The sequence below is a fragment of the Strix uralensis genome, chromosome 12, assembly GCF_047716275.1.
Source record: "Strix uralensis isolate ZFMK-TIS-50842 chromosome 12, bStrUra1, whole genome shotgun sequence".
In the NCBI taxonomy this organism is placed as follows: Eukaryota; Metazoa; Chordata; class Aves; order Strigiformes; family Strigidae; genus Strix; species Strix uralensis.
In genome coordinates, this window is record NC_133983.1 from 3957150 (window position 1) to 3978149 (window position 21000).

A 21000-nucleotide genomic window follows, 5' to 3' on the forward strand; every position below is an offset into this window, starting at 1 on the left:
AACCTGCCTCTTGCCGGGATGGGGGGTGATAATGTGCCAGTGGATGGCAGGTGCTGGATTTGGGCACTGGTTGGAGAGTGCGGTGTATTCATGGCACCTGTGAAGGTTATCATGTCAAAATTACTTCTTAAACCCAAAATAATTTAAGAATTTCTAAAGTCATGACCTTGAGCCAGGGTTTCCCTATCCAGCCTGCGGACAGGCAGGGAGCAGTCACTGTGAGGAGAGGGGACCCTGGAGACCCGTAAGGGTCTGGGTACCAAAATCCACGGTGGGATGGGGACCAGCATCAGCAGTTACGCTGCAGCTCGGTGGGGTTTGCACTCTGACCCCCGTCTTTCCAACCTCCTCCCAGCACTCTGACAGCTGGGTTCTGTACAAACTGATGCATAAGCCCATAAAACAGCAGCACCGATGCTTTGAGGCCGCTTTTTCCCAGGCAGCACGGAGCGTTTTAACACTGGGTTTGGTTTTATTGGCTTGCTGCTTCTCGATTCCTGATATTCTTGGTTTACAACTGAGCGCCGGGCTGCTAGTGAGGTGTGAGTAACGGGGAGCGTGGCGGCTGGAGGGGCAGCAAGGTGTGAGGCGAGGAGGCTGGGGACAGCGAGGGACTGCCTGGCCCAAACTGGGGCTGACCCCGCAAGGGAGCCGGGGCTGGGATGGTGGTGCGGGTGTTGGGGGACGCTGCGGCTGCTTGGTGGCCAATCGCCTCTGTCCTCCTGCCCCCAGCTTCCCCCCCTGCCCCCCTGCACCCCCCCACTGCCCCCCAGCTGCCCTCCAGTACCTCCAGTCTCTCCCCCAGCTCCCCCAATCTCTGCAAATGTCCCCCCTAGTCATACACCTTCCAGTTGCCCCCCAGCTCTCCTAACTGCCCCCTGCATCCCAAACTGCCCCCCCAGCTCTCCTGACCTCTGCATTTGCACCCCAATCCCACACACCAGCTGCCCCCCAGCTCTCCCAGCTGCACCCCGGTACCTGCAGTCGCCCCCCCATCTCCCCTGACCTCTGCCCCCATCTCCCCCCAGCCCCCCCAGTCCCACACCCCAGCTCCCCCAGCTGCCCCCCAGCCCCCCCGCACCCCTCTGCCTCAACCCCACCTGCCCCCCCCGCCCCGCCCCACAGCGCCCCCTGCGGCCGCCCCGGGTGCCGCAGCACGCCGCGCCCCTCCCCGCCGTGGCTCCGCCCGTCCCACCGTGACCACGCCCATTCCCCGCCGTGGCCCCGCCCCTCCCGGCTGACGCAGCGGTGGCGCGCGCGGGGGGGCGGTGCCCGGCCCCGGCGGAGCCCGCGTCCGGTGGCGGCGTCCGCGGCCCGGCCCGGCCCGGCCCGGCCCGGCCTCGCCCCCTGCCGCCGCCATGCTGGTGCCGGTGTTCACGCTGAAGCTCAACCACAAGATCCTGCCCCGCATGGTGGCGCTGGGCCGGTACGACGGGACGCACCCCTGCCTGGCGGCCGCCACGCAGGCGGGCAAGGTAACGGGGCGGCGCGGCCCGCCATCCCGCCCGTCTGCCGCAGCGCCCGGGGCAGGCTGAGGGGGAACGGCCCTTCCTGGGGGCCGGCAGCCGCCGGGGCCTGCTCTGGTGGTGCTGCCGCGGCCCCCCCCGGCTCCTCGGCGCGGCCGGGGCCCAGGCAGGGGGGGGGGCCTGCGGCTGCCGGCGCTGTTGCGGAGGTCACAGCGTGTCTCTGGGGTTTTGGCTGGGCGGAGCAGCCCCGGTGCCCGCAGCAGAAAACGGCCTTAACGCCTGCCAGCTTCCCTGCCCGCCGCTGTGAGAGCCGTGCGAGGGGCAGGCCTCGCCTGCTTCCCCTCTGCCCCTAGGCCGGGAGCTGCGGTCGAGGCACCGGAGCTGCCCGCAGGCGTGGGGACACGGCACGGGAAGCTCTGCTTTGGGACAGCAGGGAGTTTGCAAAAATTAATAGCTGGTAACCCGAGTCGCCGAGGAAACTTGTCCATTTTCTAGTGGAGAATGGAATTTTTTCAAGCCGTGACACCCGTGAGCCTTAGCGCTGCCACGGACTAAGCTCGGCGCTGATAGAGGAAGCGGTGCTGTGGTTTCTATACGTGATGCAAAGTCTGCCTTGCAGGAACAGAAAACTTGTGTGCACGCCGTTTGAGTTGGAAATACAAATAAACGAGGGTTTAAGTACAACTGAACTAATAAACACAACATAGGTGGAAGCATAAACCCGCAGAGGCACTTAGGTTGCTGTAAATACAAACATGGTTTGTTCCCCAGCATTATTATTTAATTTAGAAGCCTTTAGGAACAGCATAGAACAGGCTTGTTCAAGAGACAGACTATACAGCCATAAAGTAAAGGCTATTAAATATAATATCCCGTGATCCCCTGACTCTGCTCCAAACAGTTACAGTGACTGGATATTGGTCAGTGAGAATAAAAACTTACTTATCACAGGCCCATTTTTAAATTAACCGTGTTCACCTACAGATGGAGGTTACAGATAAGTACCAGGTAAATTGTCCTAAATGTTTGGGGTTTTTTGGTAACACTGTTACCAACTGAATATAATTTGTTTGGTTTGTTGTTGGTCCCTTTGGTTTGCTCTTTTGCCTTACTCTGAAGACTGCTCAGTTGCCGTTTTCAGAAACAAAACAGTGGTGGCACAACCCTACTGGCCAGAGAAGGGTTTCTCCTGCCCTTTCCCTTCTTCGGTATAGTTTAAAACAAAAGAATTAACTGTCAGAAACTGTATTGTCAGCGAGAACCTCAGTCTTTTATCCTCACTTTGGTTGAGTGAATGCCCTTCTTCCCCATCGCAGTTATCCAAAGAGTAGTCTCTGATGTTTGTATACAAACACATACATGCTTTGTGATAACGTTTACATCTTTGTTTCTACAGGTTTTTATTCATAACCCTCATGCCCGAGGGCAGAGAACAAGCACAAACCGAATGGTGCAAAGTAGCCAAGATTCGGACATCTCTCTTCTCAACATTAATCAAGGGATCACTTGTCTAGCTTCGGGAGTGCTGAACCCTCAGCTTGGTTATGATTGTCTTCTGGTTGGAACACAGACTAATTTATTGGCTTACGATGTATATAATAACTCGGATTTGTTTTACAGAGAGGCAAGTTAATTTAACTGCTTTTTTTAGTGTCTTCATTTTTTTCTTTCCATTCTCGAGATCACAGTTTTTACATCACTTTGTCAATGAATTATGCTTTTGTTCTTTGCATTAGTTATGTTATTCAGAACATTTTGACTGTAGAATATCTGGGATATTTCAAAAGAAAAATATGAATGTAATGTACGTCTGTGTATGCACATGTGAGAGCAAATTTTCATCTGTCGTACACGTCACCTAGCAAGACAAAATTTTAAAAATGTAATAGGCATTCAGAGCTCAGCTAAACGGATAGTGATAATATTGGAAGATCTCTTTTTGTATGCTCCGATGTCTCATTGTGTGCCATTTCTTTTTCCTTTTATGTTTCTCTAGGTTTCAGATGGAGCCAATGCAATAGTTCTTGGAAAGCTGGGAGATATTGCATCTCCACTTGCTATTATTGGTGGAAACTGTGCCCTGCAGGGCTTTGATTATGAAGGAAATGACCTTTTTTGGACGGTAAGGCTACACATAATGCTTTTGATGTTATTACAAGATCCTTTCAATGTCACTAATTGAAATTGAATTTGATTTTTTTTTTTTTTTAATCTGATAAATACTAATTTGGTTGTTGACCTTTCTTAATTTATCTCAGACCTAAAACTACTTTGGTCATGTATTCAGTGCACTCAGATGTTGCTTAAATGTTGACTATGTCAGTTGTTCTGTTACAGTTGAGGCCATAAAGATAGTTTAGCTTCTGACAGCTGTCATCAGTACTGAGGACTGTCTTTCTCATTTTAGGTTACTGGGGACAATGTTCGTTCATTAGCACTGTGTGACTTTGATGGTGATGGCAAAACAGAGGTTTGTAACCATTTACGTGTGAATTCAGCTGTTTTCCTGGCCTTGTAGTGAAATGTGTCTGACATATATTGCCAGTTAAAAGTGATCCCTGCATGGAAGTTGTGCCTTTTTCAGACTCTGGTCTGGCAAAGACACGCACAAACGCGCAGCCCATGAACAGGGAGCAGCACTGGTCTCTGGCACTACTTGGAGTGTGTAAAACTAGACATGTCTGGAGTCTTTACAGCATTACTGCCTTGCTTTGGTGAATTATCATCAGTTGCAAGGCATCTATTTCGGTGTTACTTCTTGAATATGGTTATGATACTTTTTTTAATTTCAGAGAAACGTCTTACATGTAAAAGTGAGCTCTTAAAAAGCTGTGCTGTGAAGAGCTTTCTTACAGCTGGTAAAATCAAGGAATCTGTCTTCACATCCAGTCCTGTTTCTTCATAGTGACATGGGGAAATGAAATATTCTTTGCTTTTCTGATTTAAAATGAAGGTAACTTGTAACAAGCATCTCGCTGATGAGATGTGAGACAAACAGTAGGAAACAGCTGCCATTCTGATCATGCAGGCTGCAAGGGACGGATGAAGTTGTGAATTTGTACAGCATTCTCTTGAAAATGTTCTTCAATTCTGAATGAATCGAAGGATCGTGCTTAGAAATATGAATCTGTAAGAAAAGTGATGGCTTCCTAGTATACGTCAGATGCAAGCAAATATGATGTTAAATCACCTTTCCTAAAAATACATACTTCTGTCATCTGTCTTTTAATTTTAATCATAATTGCTTAAGCTTTTCTGTTTAGTTCCCCCAAAATCCTCGTTTGGAACGTTTACTTTGACTATGTAATGCTAATAGTTAGGTGTAAAGGGCCTCTACACCTTTTATGTGTTTTTTATAAATACTGAACTCATACAGACCCTTTGCTTGATTTGGATCTTCAGGAAGTGGAAAAAAATCTCAGGTTTTCCAATCAATTTCTGCACAGCTTCTTTTAGGGTGTATTTTTTTTTAAAGTGCTGAAAGGTGGTGGTAGAGAGTGGAGACAGTATATTCAGAAACCAGGAAACCGATCTATGGCACTAATTGTAAATGTTTTGCACTTGTGCTTTTAAGTGTTTTTTTGTTGTTTTGCTATTTTTTTTCTGCTTGAGAAAGGTTCATTCTCAGCAGTTGGTGTAATCTGATGCTACTTTGAGCTAAGCAGAGTTGGATGCATTATCCAACTAACTTACCTTGTCAGTTAGCCCAGCACACATTTGCTGAGATTTTTTTTAGAGTTCTTTTTAATCTTAGTTATCTAGGTGGCTTTTTTTTTTTTTTGTGTGGCTTTTATGAAACTGCCTCTGGTTTGAAATAGAAGTTCTGAGAAAATGCACAGAAACATCTTTTTAAATTGTTGTCACTTTGTGTCTTATCTGATAAATGGGTGTGCTAGCTTCATTTCTGTTTTTCCTGCCCCAGTAAAAACATGTCTACATTTAAAATTGACTGATTTTAAAACTGCATGAATGTATTTCTGTCCTTTAGCAGCTAACAAAACTAACTTCTTGTAGTTGCTGTCCTCCTTAGGATTTTAGATTGATACATGTTACTGTCTCCCATCTTGCCAAAGACTTGGGGGGAAAAGCTTTTTCCTTGTTTTTTCAAATTCCAATCCAGTTCATTGAAAGTCACTGAAGTGGATGAATTGAATCAAACTAAATGACAAAAAACATCTTCTAGGCACCTCTGAGAAATGCAGCATCCCCAGTAACTGTTTCAGGATTCTGTGTTTTTCGCTGGTCACTTTTTGCTGGTAGTTGTGATTTGTCAAGAAATCTGTACCTCTTATGTGTGTTGTGTTGCAAATTGTTTCAATGGCTGCTGTAAGCTTAGCTTGGGGTAATTTAGTTTGCCATAATTTGAAGCATCTTTACTTCGGAAGAAGAAAAGCCTTTAGCCTTCTAAAAAAAATCCAACTTTGATATGGATTTGTGTCTATTCTGCCAAGTAAAGATGGAATATTCATCAGTTCCAGTGGGGAAAGGTACTACCAGGTTTTAAACTTTCATTTATAATTCTGGTTGTCATTGATTTGATGGATGACTTTATGGGCAAGACACTAAGCAGATCTGTTCCTTGGTTTCTCAATTTGCAAAATAGAAGCTGTGACTTGTCACCATCTTTAGAAAGTGCTTCTTCATGGGGCTCCTTTTCAGTTCATACCTTTTACCTGCTCCACTAGTAAACAGGAAGAGAACTAAGATGTAAGAAACGATAAGGACTGAGGATGCAGAAGACCCAATTCAGTGCTGATGTCCTATTTGTGTAATAATTTACATCAAGTTAAAGCCCATTTTACCCATGCTTTGCAGTAGTGGCAGCCACCATTTAGCTTGGAGGAGCAGTGATGGTTTGATACTTGGATTCATTGGTTTTGAGGTTTTTTTAAATGAGAGATGTTCAGTGGTAAGCAATGATTATTTTTTCCCAGCTGTTTGCTCACAGGCTAGTAACTGGGAGTCACTGTTTCTCTGCACCCTTGTAGTACAAGTCAGAGATGAGCTGCACGTCTCCTGCTCCAACACAGGCAACAGACTATTTTTGATGTGTATAATTGCAGTTACGAATTAGAACACTGAATCTTCTACAGTAAGAAAAGAGCATAGCTCTGATGTTCCAAAATACTTTTCTCATTCCTATCCCAGATATTTCACTATGCTTTTGTAGAGTCTAGCTTGACAGTAAAAAGGTATAACTAATACTTGATCAAAGGGAGACTTTGGAAATCTTGTCTTGACAGAGGGTACCTTTTGTTCCACTGGCAACTCTTCATACAGCTGTTAAAACCTCGTTGTTGCTGGACCTGGAATATTTATTTACCCTCTGGCTCCTGGAGTATGTCCTTTTTATTTCATTAGCTTGAATGACTATTTTTAAGGTAAACTTTTTTTTTTCTAGCTTCTTGTTGGCTCTGAAGATTTTGACATCCGAGTGTTTAAGGAAGATGAGATTGTGGCAGAAATGTCAGAGACAGAGGTAAATTACTTCTAGCTAATGTTTATTATAATTGCTGATGGAGCTGAAAGTATTGTGTACTGTAAAGTTACTCTGGTTCAAATTTATTGTGTAGTTAAAGTTACTTAACTATTTGGTACCGTACCTATTCTGCTAGAACTGCAAAAGTTGGAGTTTAATAATGTCTTTCATTATGCATGGGCTTTTTTGCTTTGTTTATTTACAAACCTTTCACCAGGTTGCAAAAAGTAACTATTGCTTGACTGAAAGTCAGGAGCCCTGTCCAAAGGTGATTAAGGTTATTGGATTGTGATGAAGCTCTTAGTGCCTTCTGAGCAAAAGAAGGTCTTCTGCAGTTTTCCTCAAATGCCTTGACACAGTCATGATGAGGTAACTTGCCTGTATGTATCCAGACAGTGCGTGGCAGGGTAGAAGGGGATTGCCCAGGCAAAATTGGAGGTTTATATTGCAACTGGAGTTACACACCGGCTGTATAAACAGGGCTGCAGTGCCTAAAGTATGGGACAGATAGGTTTACTGAGGGATAAATAAAAGGTGTGGGAATTGCTCTTTAGCTTAAGAACTGAGAGAAGATCCCCGCTTAAATTTCGGTTGCTTGGAAGGGAGTAAAATACCCTTATTGTTGCACTTAGTAGTTTTCTTAACCTTCTCATGAACCTTCTGGGCCCAGCATAGAGTAAGGACATGTTACAGGCCTATGTCCTTGACAATCTGAGGTCTCCCCACTGCCCAAGTTGGGACTAAAAGGCTCAGTTAGCTATTAAACCACTTAGGAAGAGCTATAGAAGACAAATCCAGGCAGTGTTCTAGTAAAGGAAGCTGTTGCTATACCTAGAATTGGAACTGAGCCTATAATTTGTTCTGCTGTCTGCACAGTAGCCAGTCGAGAGTCATGTTGTGATTTCTAGTTAAAGGGAAGCTAAAGGTCCATCGCGCTCATGTGCGATTTATTTCCAGATCCACAGCAGAATTGTTTTAAGTTCACACTTGCAGAGTCTTAGGAGGCCTCTTAACAATCCTACTGTTATAGTTGATAAGGACACAGCTGCACCTAAACTTTTCTTTTTAGGAAGGTAAATTCAGGGGACAATGAATAGCTTTATACATTGTGCTTGTTTTGGAAGACTCGAGTAGTTTCCATTTTTTGTGTTTAATCACTTACTCTGGTGAAACTGTAGCCATAGACTGTTGTGATTCTTGAATTTATAAATGGACAATTGGATATAAAGGGAGTATTGCTTCCTTCTGAGTTTCTGACTGTTGCTGAGGTCTTCTGTCCTTACTCGCAATTTAGAGGGTTTTGATACTTGGAAAAGGCTTTGGGAAGGATAAATGGTTTGGAAACCATGTCTTACAGTAAAAAAATCAAGGAGCACAGTCAGCTGAGTTTAATTAACAAGCTGGTGGAGGATTTAATTTAAGGAAATCTCCTGTGCTACATTGTGCAGAAGACCAGACAGACATTTGCGATTGTTCCTCCTGGCACTAAAATCTCTAGTCTTAGTGCATGGAAAAACCTGCATTTCCAAGCACCGAGAGCCTTAGCTTAATAAAGAATTGTAAGGTAACGGGTCTTAAAAGGAGTGAGAAACAGGCCGAACTATGGCTCTTGGGTCTTCCCCTGGAGCTGTTACTTATTCAGGTAATACCTGGCCTGCTGTTCTGTGTTCCAAAGAAGTCCAACTGTGGGAGCTGTTAAATTTTATTTTGCTAATCTTGGGCAGAGATTTTCTACCTATAATATCTGTAGGGCTTCCCCAACCCATGTAAAGTTGAGCTCTTTGGCATCCCCAGCTTCTGAAGCTTAAGGAACGTTGTGTGTTTGGAGTAGGTTTTCAATGATAATGTGTTAACTGATGACCACAGGAATCCTATGAGCAGTTGTGTTGCTGCTTGTGGTAGGAAATTCTTGGTCAGAGTACACAGTTTGAGGGTAATTCTGCAATCTTTGCTCATCTTAACGCTGGCAATGCATCTTGTGTGAGGAAATCTTACAAGGTCATTTCAAACTGATTTTTAAAATAATTTCTTCGGTACTTAATGCTTCCTACCATAGACTTACTTACCATTTAAGTATTGTACAGTTCACATGATAGTTTGTATAGTCTGTTCTCTGTTACTTGACAATGCAGAAGTTTTCCCTCCTCTATCCTCTCTCTCCCTCCTTTCCCTCCCAAGACAATTACTGCCCTTAGCCCCATGTACGGCAGTCGGTTTGGCTATGCTCTGTCCAATGGCACAGTCGGAGTTTACGACAAGACAGCCCGCTACTGGAGGATTAAGGTTAGTCCCGTGTTGGAATATCATCACTGAAAGCTTGAAGGCTGCTAGGAGACCTGGTCCCTAATCTCAAGTTGTTCAGATGTTATCCTGACTCCTTAGATGAATTTGAAGTTTTCTACTGAACACAGAACTTAATATAATTTTGTCTTACAAAATCTAGTTTTATAGATACACGCAAAATTAATACCGTGTCAGTTCCTTCACTGCTTTTGGGACTGTTGGTGATGGGTTGAACAACACTGATACAACCATACAACTAGGGATGCTTCAGCTTCTCAGGGTTGTTTAAGCAGCAGAGATGCAACAGAGAAATTTGAGTTCACTGTTAGAAAAGGCCTCTGGCTGTATTGTTGAATCAATAGACTTTTTCAGAGACTGAATTAATCTTGTATTGTCTATGTTTGAAGCTAATTTTTCACATCAAGAGCAATTTGCTGCTACAGCAAATCATATTGACAAGATCCTTTGCTCATGCTCATTTTAATATTCCTCATATAACACAGAAGAGTCTATTTAATAGTAATAAGAGAAAGGATTCCTTAGGAGGTGGCAGGAAGAGGCTTAGTGGTCTCATTTTATGACAGCATTGAAGCCCTGACGTCTTTTTTTTCCTAGACAATTTGTCGTCTTACACTTTGTTTTTGTGAATCCTATTCATCTGCTTGGACGAAAACTTATTTAAATGAAAGATCAGATCCTTTGAGAGCGGCGGGCTAGATTTGTAATGCAAGAGCTAAGATTTCAGACATGTGTGTGACCTTAGAGACAGTGATGCTCAAACTTCCTGTTGAGACATTTTTGTATTCCTTTTTGTAATCTTCGTAGCCTCATACTCCAGTGTCTTGCATGTGTCAGGCATGTGCAATTTCAAAAACATACCCAAGCTTAATTTGTTCTTTGTTTTCTGTTCTCAGTCTAAGAACCACGCAATGAGCATACATGCATTTGACCTGAACTCTGATGGTGTGTGTGAGTTGATCACCGGCTGGTCCAATGGGAAGGTGAGTTTACACAGGGGGGAATGAGGAGTTGGAAATCTGAAAGCTCTGTTTGAACAAGGCTGTTAAATGGTCTGAAGGAGAACAGCTGAAAAATTAAAAAGACTTGAAAACCGAGCGCTGAAGAACTATTGCAGTAAACCTCGTTTGGCTGGTGAATCCTGTGCCAAGTGCAAGATCAGAGAAAAGCTGCTTCCTCTGCTTAGCTCAGAGTCAATTGCTAAGGTGTGGTAAGTTGTTTCTATGGTAGCGGAGATCATGTGCCACATCCTAGAGCTCTTGAGTGTCTCCTTTCAGCTGTGTCTTGAGGACATGCTAATAATCCTCTGCAATGTTTCCTGAATGTTCTCAAACTACAGGGAGGACAAAGCAGTTATGTAACAGGAGAGCAGCGTGGGTCTTGACTATGGCAGGATTAATCAAGCTTTATTTCATTTTATGTAAAGGCATTCTATACAGCTCAGTATTAGTCTCTTAAGCCTGTTGCTTGGTGTTCCCCTCTGCCAGAAATGACTGTTCTAGCTGCCAAATCTCTCCTGGACACAGCTTGCCAGGTTTTTTTGTAAAGCTATGCTTCTTTTTTCACACCTCTCATTACTCTCATTAGCCTGGGGGAATTTAATTAACTTCATATCAAGCTGGCAGTCTAGAGCCCAGATATGTTGTAACTTATGTCGGATTAGGTGTATAACATTGTTAAAGAGAGAAACTCTCCTTGCTTTACTCCTTTTTCTGTTCTTTTCCACTGGCAGTCTTTACCCTGCCTGTTGGTCTGAAACAGTCCTAGAAAGAATAATGCTGGGTCCCGTGCTTTGGAAAAGACACGCTGCACGGAACTGAGCCCCCCTCGCCGTTCTGCACCACTGAAAGACAGTTAAAGGTTGTGGTGTTTGTGTATAAAAATAATTTACCACACAAGGGCTGCAGCTAAGGGGAGAGGCTGTAAATACTGCAATATGGTTACTTCTGGTTTAGTCCCATCATTGCTGCATTTATGTGTGCATAACCTTCCCAGCGCAGGCTTGCAGTCCCCTTCTTCCCTTCCTCTTGTTTGTAACTTGGGGAGGCATCTCTGAAGAGCAGTCCCTTCTAGCTGAGTCTGTCTAGAGGTCATTTCTTGATGGTATTGTTTTCATGTGTGGTGTTCTGATCAGCAGAGCTGCAAGTTCACCTGCAGTTCTGTGAGCGGAGCTGGCTTTCGGTTAACAGCTCAGAGTATGGCATGACATAGATTTGAGAGTTAGCTTTCCCGTTCACGCTGTGCCTTGGAACTCTTTGTTGTTCCAGGTTGATGCACGCAGTGACCGAACTGGGGAGGTCATCTTTAAGGACAACTTTGCTTCCTCAATTGCAGGAGTGGTGGAAGGGGATTACAGAATGGATGGGAGCACCCAGTTGATCTGCTGTTCGGTTGATGGTGAAGGTAAGACCATTGTTCAGGATATTAATTTAATACACGATAATACCAGACACGTTACCTCATCTCAGATTAGCTAAATGTTGTTTCGGTTCCATAGGCATTTTTGTGTGCCAAATTCTTCTTGCTTTATCTGGAGTTAAGGGAGTTTTGAGTTACGCTATCTGCAAACATTATTTTGAATATTGTCTTCTCTGATAATCACTGTGTGTTTCATTATGATCCAAGAAGCCATCAAAATTAATTTGCCTAACGGAAGAAGTCCCATCCCAATAATGCAAAGATACCTATAGTCAGTCAGACTGTGGTTCTTTGGGCAACATTATTATAGATGAATGTATAGGAAATCTTTTTTCCTATATGTGATAATTCTTTGGTCTCTTTACAGTGGGTAAAGGTGTTTAGAGAGCTCAGGGTGTGTGAGTTTTGGTTTTCTCCTAGAGATGAATAGTTTTTATACTAGAAATTTTAGATGTTAACAACGCTTGGTTTCTTGGAAAACGCTATCCTGAGACTGGAGAACTGGTGGATTTATCCCACTGTGCATTCAAGAAGTCAGACCTGGTTACTGTGAGTGGAAATAAATATGATCACAGATTATTTAAATAAGCTCAGCATGAATTTACCGGGATGGCTCCAGGAAAGGCACTGGCGTGATTATCCGACTGCTTGGCGTCAGTGGCCTGAGACAAGCAGGTCTGGCACAACCCATTTGGAACAAAAGCCTGTCCTTGTTAAATAGCACAGTGTTTCACTGTCTGTCTTAATCACAGGCTGTGGGGATTTGCTGCGCTTGGGCTTCAGCATATAAACCTTTTTCCCAAGCTTGCAAAAGGGGAGCACTGTACACAGTTCTGAAGATACCTTGACCTAGCAGTGCTGCGTGGTTAGTATCACTGAACACGATCATCCTTTTCTGATGGGTCCATCATAAACAAACCTTGGCACAATGAGGATCTCTTTAGGCTGGAGCCTTTAGGCGTTCCTAAATAGTAATGGGGTTATATGCACCGTGCATTCTCATAGTCCTTGACATTAGAGTTCTGTCTGGGGCCAGACTCCTTTCACGTGAGGGGTTCTTCTGTGTTTCAGTGTATTTTCTGTCTTGCTCTCATTCTAAATTAATGATTCACTCGGAAATAATAAAGCAGGCCCTTTTGTTGGAGGATAGTGTGCACGCTGAATGCTTTTCAAGTTTCCTGCAACTTTTTACAGGGGTTGCACAGTCAGACAGCATATTCTTTGCAGGTATGAGATTTTTGTTCCTGGCTTTCATTGCCAGCTGCTATCAGAGCACACAGCCCTAGAGCAAAATGGAAGTTTATAGCAAGTGTCTTTTTCTCATCATCTCTTCAGCTCTTCTGCCTCCACAGGCAGTTGGAGATATTTCCATAACTCTGTGTTCCACTGGGCTATTGAGAAACAGGTCTTATCCCTTGAAGTGAAGTATCCCTTGATTTGGGGAAAACCTAATGTGGGTAAATCTTCTTTACTGGCTGATTGACAGTGACTTACAGTCACTTCTAGACAGTAACAACTCCTCTGACCAGCTCTAGAAATCCTGGTACACATTTTATTAATTTTGAATAATTGCAAACTTGCCTAAGGACCTGAAAGAATGATTGCAGTGGGAATTCTCTTGCAAAAGGACTGGGCGCTGCACTTGTCTGGTCAGGTGAAGACAGCTTAAAGACAGGTTGGAAATTCACCTTTTTTCTTTTTTTTTTTTTTTTTTTTTTTTTTAAATGTGCAGTTCTCTTTCCTAATCATCAGGAAAGTCAGAGACTCTGTGGGTGTAAATCAACACTCAGGTTTTCAGCTGAACGGTACCAACTAAAGACCACAATCATGGTCTGATGCTGAGGTGGTTCAAGGGGGTCTTGTTACAGAAACTGAAGTTTTGGGGAGGCAGTGAAAGGCTTTGCTGAAATTGGCTGTGTTTTGTTTCTGTACAGTCCGAGGCTATCTGCCAGGAGGTGAGGAGATGAAAGGAAACCTAATGGATACAAGTGCTGAGCAGGACCTGATCCGAGAACTTAGTCAAAAGAAACAAAATCTGCTGCTGGAATTAAGAAATTATGAGGAAAATGCAAAGGTACTACTTAATGTGTAGGGCTAAACCAGACCTTCCTACTGCTATAAATCAGGATTAATCTGGGCAGCGGTCGCGGGGCAGTCCAGACAAGTCAGAGCTGTAACCTGTTGGGATGCAGCAAGATTGTCTGCTGGGGATTCCCGCTTCTGCATCTGGCTTGCTCCTTGTGCAAGCTCGGAGCTTACTTTTTGTATTTTAGTAAGTAACATTTTCCTTGCTCCTTCAGCTCACCAAAGCAGTTGTGTTTGGAGCTGGATTCTGTTCAGCCCTGTGCTTTGGCTTATGACTGCAAATTGTAATTTTCAATGCATGAACCAACTCAGGGATCAGAGGGATTGTTTGGGAGGATCAGGTGAATGGGAGCACTGCCAGGGTAAAGGGAGCGCACTTGTGGCTTGATGGTGAAGGTACAGAAATAAAGAGCTTTGAAAAATAGTCTGAGGAAAGAACAGACTCATATTTGAACAGTAAATGACCACCATAGCAAAAGCATGGAATTATATAAAATTGGACTTTAAATTGAATGTATGTTAAGTGCTTTTCTGAATAAAGGTTTGGGTACAGCGCTGAGCTCTAGCGACAATAAAGCACTTGAACAAATTGTAGCACGAGTGTCCACAGCTCCATGCCTAATCCAGCTGCTATTCATAGCAGTGTGAAGTGTCTGGGAATTGCTGTAATACAACCTTCTCCTGCAAGAAAAAAGAACTGACTTGTGTGCATGGTTTCTAGGTTGCTTGAATGAAAACCTTGAAATTCTGATACCGAAGGGTATGTGTTTTGTAACAGGCTGAACTGAACGCTCAGTTGAAGGAAGCTGGTGGGCAGAGAGGTGTGATTCCAGCAAATACCCAACTCCAGACGGCCCTCTCCGTTCAGCTGGGCTCTGACAGCCAGTCTGCCCATGTGGAGCTGTGTATTTCCACCACAAATGGTGAGTGGTAACCTGCAGCCATTGACATTCATTTCATGTAAATTCATGCAAATGTTTAGTTATATTTAGCTGATGATTTGCCTGTCTCCCCTTTATTGTCTGTAATTTCCCCTTTGTGGTTGCTTTCCTTTCACAGAGTTTTGAATCAAGCTGTGTTCCTTTGATGGGTCTCAGGGGAGAGGAGTTTGATGGAATTTGTTTCTTGTTATGTGTTGTTTTCCAAGGCAATTAACGTTTAACTTCGATGAAATGAGTCTTGGTGATCCCTGCAACACTCCTTGTGTTGACTCTAAACATTAACCTACAGCAGTGTTAGTGAGGGTGTTGCACGAATGCAGCCAGACTCAGCTGGCTTTATATGCAAAACTGGAACTACCCTGAGATAGCAGCTTTGCCTAGCACCAGGCGTGCTGAGGATGCAGCCGGGTCCAGGTGCGGTAGTGCTGGTCATCTGGGATATTTGAACAATTCTGAGGAGGGTGTGAAGAGTTGACTGTGCTTAATTCTGAAAACAGGGGTGGTTTGTTGCCAGAGGACAGCTGTTAATTTAGGAATTGCTTTTTCTTCCCGTTGGTAAGACACAATCATCCGTGCTGTGCTGATCTTTGCTGAAGGCATATTTGAAGGAGAGAGCCACGTGGTACACCCCAGTCTCCAGAACCTCTCCAGTTGTGTTCGCATTCCCCTTACTCCACCCAAAGATGTCCCTGTGGATTTGCACATCAAAGCCTTTGTGGGTTACAGGAACAGGTGAGGTTTGTGTTGTGATCTCTCCCGGTCTCCAGAGCTAACTGTGTGACCAGGAATTGGCAACAGTGTGGCTTCATGCTTGTCCACAGGAAGTGCACCGTTAGTTCCCTGGTGCCCCACTTCTCTGTGTTACTGGAAGGAGAGCTGGAATGCTTTCTTAAAAACATTGTTGAACCTGTGATGCTGAGCTCTTCTCTAGACAAAGTCTAAATGCTCTGGTGTCATCTGCCTTTAGGGGAACAGTGAGCATCTCCTGTCCCCAGGATGCCTTACTGTGGGTCTCTGGAGGGCATCGAGAGAGGCAGAGGCTGGTCCTGGCTGCCTGCTCTCTGTGGCTGCCTCTCCAGGCCCCCAGTGGTGGCTGCTCTGGACAAAATACTGCAGCAAGCCTGGAGATGCTGTGGTGTCTTTCAAGCTACAAAGTAACCCTGAACCGGTTTGTCTCAGGGCAAATAGAAAGTAGCATATGCCTGATTTCAAGACAACATTTTTCCAGTTTCCCACAGAAATAAAGTGTCTCTGCATATACACTTGACACCAACTTTCTCCCTGCTCACATCTGCCTGAACTGGGGGTGCCCCAGGAAGCATCATCTCTTCTCTGAACAGGGAGGCATGTTTTGAGAGCTGGCCAACCACTGCAGAAAAGGGACTGAATTCCCTTTTTGTTTATTTGTCTTTATTATTGCTTTTAATAAGACTTCACTGAACCTGTAAAGAAAATACTCAATCATATAGTAAAATTTTAAATGTTTTAGCCTAGAGAATATATTTTGTTGGAAGGATTATGGAAAATGTAAGCAATGGGGAGTTGTTGTTCAACCTTGTGATGTGATAAGCCTGGAATTTCCAAGTTTCAGTATTTTTTCTGGGAAATGCTAAGCAGCTGATTACACAGCTGGAAGCTGCTGGTGTCAGTAGCCAAATAAAAAAGAACCAGGAGTCATTGCAATAGGTGAATCTCTGGTACGTTAGTAACTGTCTATTTTCCCTTTGGATTGCTTCCAGCACGCAGTTCCATGTGTTTGAGTTGACAAGACAGCTTCCCCGCTTCTCAATGTATGCCCTGAGCAGCCCGGGCTCGCCTGCGGAGCTGCTGAGCTTTGTTAACTGTACAACAAATGAGAGGCCACAAAGGGTGAGTTTCTGCTCTGCTTTCTATTTCCTGGTCCTGCGTACAGGTGCTGTAGGTGGAGGGTTTGCAATTAGCTTGACATTTCCCAGAGCAAAGGAAAAATTATGCAGTGAACTTCACTGCTGGCCCTTGGAGTCTGTGCCTCAGTGCTTTCTTTCCTTCTTTAAAAGGTGCCTCAGCTGAGGCATTCCCTGCTTCAGGAATTCCTGCAGGAAGGAATAGCCTGAGATCATGAGGCGTTTCAGGTATCTTCTTTGCTGTGTGACAGCTGCTGGAGCCCTGTAGTGAGCGATGAATTTTGTAAAGAGCAGAGAACAGGAAAGAGGCAGTACAGTGCCCAGATAATGGCTCAGTTTCACAACACGTGAGCAGCAGTGCTGCAGCTTTGGTTCTGAAAGATCTGAATTGGGGGATGGCAGTGATTAGAGCTGGTCCCTTCCCTCATAGCTGTAGGGCTCTGCCATATTTACGTGACCTTCACTGCATTAAATGGCCAAGGCAAAAACCAAGATGAAATGAAACTTTAACTTCTTGCAGTAGAACCAAGCCTTGCCTCCCAGCTTTCTCCGGTCTCAAGGCCTGGGCTTATGTTTTGACCTTGAGCTGTGGTCTCTGGTGGTTGGATTTGATTTTCTCAGGAATATTCAGCTTTGGAGCAAGGATTCAAATATCCTCATTCTAACAAGTTCATGACATGGGTTTAGGGGTTGAAATTTAGTACATGACATTTCCAAGGTACCCTGAACAGAGCGCCCTGGTGCGCATCACGTGCAGGGACACTGTGGTTCTCCAGGCTTTCCACACAGCTGATGGCTTATGCTCTCCATTTTATTTTTGCAAGATTGTTATGTGGCTGAATCAGAGCTTCTTGCTACCAGAGGATGCAGAGTTTCAGAGCGCTCCCTTTCAGGTTTGCTTCACTTCTCTTCGTAATGCAGGTCAGCTCTGCATCAAAGTCAAGCCCGGCGGAGAGGTGAGTGTCTTCATGGACAAGGGGAACACCCGTTTAATTATACTCCTGTGAAACTTAAGGGTGGTGCCAATACGAGGCAGTAAAAACGAAGGATGACTGAACAGGCAGAGAAAGTACTCATGTTTTAGGGGTGTTTTTGGAAACTTTTGGGTCTGTTTACTGTTAGCAGGTAAAATTCCAGGGCCCGTTAATGAAGAAAACTGCTTAGCCAACAGGTCTGTAGGAAGGTGTTAGTTCCCGCAGAGTGGATTCAGGGAGCCGTACTTTGAGGCACAAAGGCTGCCTGTAACTTTTGCACTGTTCTATGTGCACAGATGCCTCTTTGTCCCAGTCCTGAATAAAACCCCCTTTGAAATCAGTGTCTCCTTACCTACTGAAGCCCTAGAAATTCCTCATGCAACAATTTTGCCTCTTGACAGAATGAACTGCTTTGAGCCTGGCTGGCTGTTTGCGAGGCAGTCCTGCTGGGCAATTCTGGGAGATGTTTTGGCACGGAAGAGTGCTGAAGTGCTTTCTTTCCTTTCTGACAGATTTCCATCAACACGGATGATATTGATCTAGCTGGTGACATTATCCAGTCAATGGCCTCCTTTCTGGCCATTGAAGATTTGCAGGTGGAAGCGGATTTCCCTGCGTACTTTGAGGAGTTGCGGAAAGTGTTGGTCAAGGTGAGGAGGCATCGGGCATTTCTGAATTGGCAGCTAAGCAGTCCCTGGGGGCGTTTGTGTGAGAGGATCTCTAATCTGCTTTATCTTCTTTGTGGAAATCAGCCAGTGATGGCTTGCTGTATATTCTGCGCAGAGGGCAATGGGACACCCTCAACTTTCTGTTTGTTCTGTAGAATGGGCCCTCCGTCCCCAGCAGTTGATTGTTTAGAATAATGTAAATATGTTGTCTGGGAGACTGAGCTGTGGATGGGGGTCAGGGTGTGGGTGTGTATCTCGGCCTGATGCCCCCTGTCTGGGGGACGAGGTACTGCTCAGGTAGCAGGCAGGTGAGGGGAAGAATGGTCCCAGGGATGCTCGTGGGTTAAGTTGGGACATTACTTCCTCTTACACTGGGCCGAGGTTTAGCTTGAATAACTCCCTGTATGCCCAGAGTGCCCGGGGCCCTTTCTCATGGCTGTTTGCCATGGCCAGGTGGACGAACACCACGCGGTGAATCAGAGGCTCACTGCCGACATGGCTGAGCGCTCCAACCTCATCCGCAGCATGCTGGTCCAGGCCGAAGACGCACGACTCCTGGGAGACATGTGAGCAATTGGCTGCTTCGCTTGTGTGGTTTGGGTTTGGAATGGCCTGGGTTTGCTTTTTAGGCAGAAAAGAACACAAAAAAACATTTGTGTGATATAGGGGTTGCCTAGTTACAACTCTTGATGTAGAACTGGTACGTTTTGCTGGTCCCACCATGAGCTCTCCTTGAGCCTTGTCTTGTTCTTCAGGTGGAAAACCAGTCTGGGGAAGGCAAAAGGGCAAGGGTAGGGGCTGGTGGGGTGAATCAACCTTGAGATGGTGAGATACATTAGAAGGGATACATTAAGGGAAGAAGGCAGTAAAAGCTGTCTGTGGTGTGTGAACTCTTGAGAACACCAAGAAAGAAATTTTAGGTGTCAGTCTTTTCACTCTGATGGGCTGTGTTCTGCTAATGTCCTGTCTTTCCTGTCAAGAGCAGCAGCAAAGAGGTCTGAGCTACTGCTGTTAGTTTTTCTGGGAAAAGTGGCATCTCCTCTTTGGGTTGCTGGACAGAGTAACTGCAAAAATAGACCTTTTTTTTCAGTAACATTATGAGTATAACCAACACATCTAGACAAGTCTGTTGTCTCGTAGCTGGCAGACACGCGGGTAGCCGTGGTAGCCACCACAACCCTGTATCAGTACACTGACAAACCAGGAATGACTTTCTTGTCTCCAGAGATGCAAATAACTGGACTGATTGTTCCCCCAGGAAAAACATGAAGACACGGTACATCGAGCTGTACGATCTTAACAGAGATTTAATAAATCAATACAAAATTCGCTGCAACAATCACACAGAGCTGTTGAATAATCTGAAAGCTGTGAATCAGGCAATCCAGAGGGCTGGGCGGTTACGGGGTAAGTATGTGTGTTTGGAGGGAAAGGGGGATCTTGGACCCCAGTGAAGCAGATAAGATGTGTCTCGGCCACCTCTCGGGTTAGTTCAGGGACTTCAGGCTTTTTGGTCTGAAACTAAATTAGAAGTAATCTTTAATTTTTCAGTCATAGCCAACTGCTGTGACAGTCAGCTGTGAGTGTCCAGTATAATCTGGGATTGCAATTTTAGAAAGAACAGTTCAAAGCAGTTTCCAGCTTTCTGGATGAATTAGAAATTGCTAGTTTTTTTGAACACAGTTTTAAAAACATTATTAAAGTAGTGTTTCAGTTCTTAAATTATAATTCTGCTTAAGAAACCCCACCTATCAACTTAAGCAGGGCTGTTTATATTATTATTCTGTAGGTCTTTGGGGAAGGAGATTTTTTTTTTTTTGGTCTACTTATAGCATTCCCCTTTCAACAAGTCCTTTAAGCTCTCCTGTAATACAGCTACAGACAATTCTTTAAATAATATTTGAAAGAAACCTTGAAATTTTGAGACTAGATCAAATAAATATTTTTACCAGTTTCCTACTCATTAACTGAAGTGTTTTTTCCTCTTTTTCCCTTTACAGTTGGCAAACCTAAAACACAAGTGATCAGTGCTTGTCGGGATGCGATAAGAAGCAACAACTTTAATATGCTGTTCAGGATAATGCGTGTGGGAACAGCCTCTTCTTAAATGACTGGAGGAGCAGCAGTTGCACCGTGTTTCCGTGCAGCGGGCAGATAACGGACCAGTAACAACAAGCAGTTAATTCAGTCCCCTACTCCACCGTAGGGTGAAGTAATTGCAAAAGTAGCATTTTAGTTAAGCCATCAGGTGAGAAATGTTATGCAGGCCAAAGCTTTGAGAAGAAAGCATCAGAGTTTAAGTGCAGATGTATTTACGCAAGACAGAGGTATAACCTTGGAACAGCTATTTTTCTTACAGTAACTTATTTATGTATTTTAATATATTTTGTAGTTAAGGCATCGGCCTTTTCCATTAAAACATAGACTGGTTTGACTGCTTGTGTTCTGATTTAGCTGGGGAGATGTGTATGGTTAAGTTCATTTGTTGAAAAAAAACCAAACCAAACCACTTTTCTGGTTTTGCTGTGTAGTCTCTGAGCACACTAAGCGCTTCAACTCTCTGTTGGAGAATCCCGAGTTTCATTACAGGGCTGTGCTCGGGAAACTGCAGTTCAGTGCACCAGAAGCACCAAAGGGATAACGCCTCCTTGCTGGCTTTTAAGGCAGAAGATCTTTGAAAGCCGTCCAGCTCCAGGATGCAGGCAGGGAGGAAGTGGTCTGTTCCAGATCCGACACTCTCCCCTCACCTGGATTGTGGGAAGTTTTGCTTCCAGCTACTGGTTCC

The 21000-nt window shown here is 44.5% G+C and overlaps 1 protein-coding gene across 1 annotated transcript; it reads left to right on the top strand.

Annotated features, from left to right (window-relative positions):
• Nucleotides 1-1270: 1270 nt before the first annotated feature.
• On the top strand, nucleotides 1271-20649 carry BBS2 (Bardet-Biedl syndrome 2). Its single transcript, XM_074882075.1, has 17 exons — nucleotides 1271-1475; nucleotides 2863-3090; nucleotides 3463-3588; nucleotides 3874-3936; nucleotides 6868-6945; nucleotides 9124-9228; nucleotides 10143-10229; nucleotides 11514-11649; nucleotides 13599-13738; nucleotides 14528-14672; nucleotides 15251-15422; nucleotides 16430-16559; nucleotides 17398-17529; nucleotides 18060-18197; nucleotides 18669-18781; nucleotides 19474-19622; nucleotides 20216-20649. The coding sequence occupies exons 1-17, from the start codon at nucleotides 1359-1361 to the stop codon at nucleotides 20320-20322; spliced, it is 2166 nt and encodes a 721-aa protein (XP_074738176.1). The 5' UTR covers nucleotides 1271-1358; the 3' UTR covers nucleotides 20323-20649.
• Nucleotides 20650-21000: the final 351 nt, after the last annotated feature.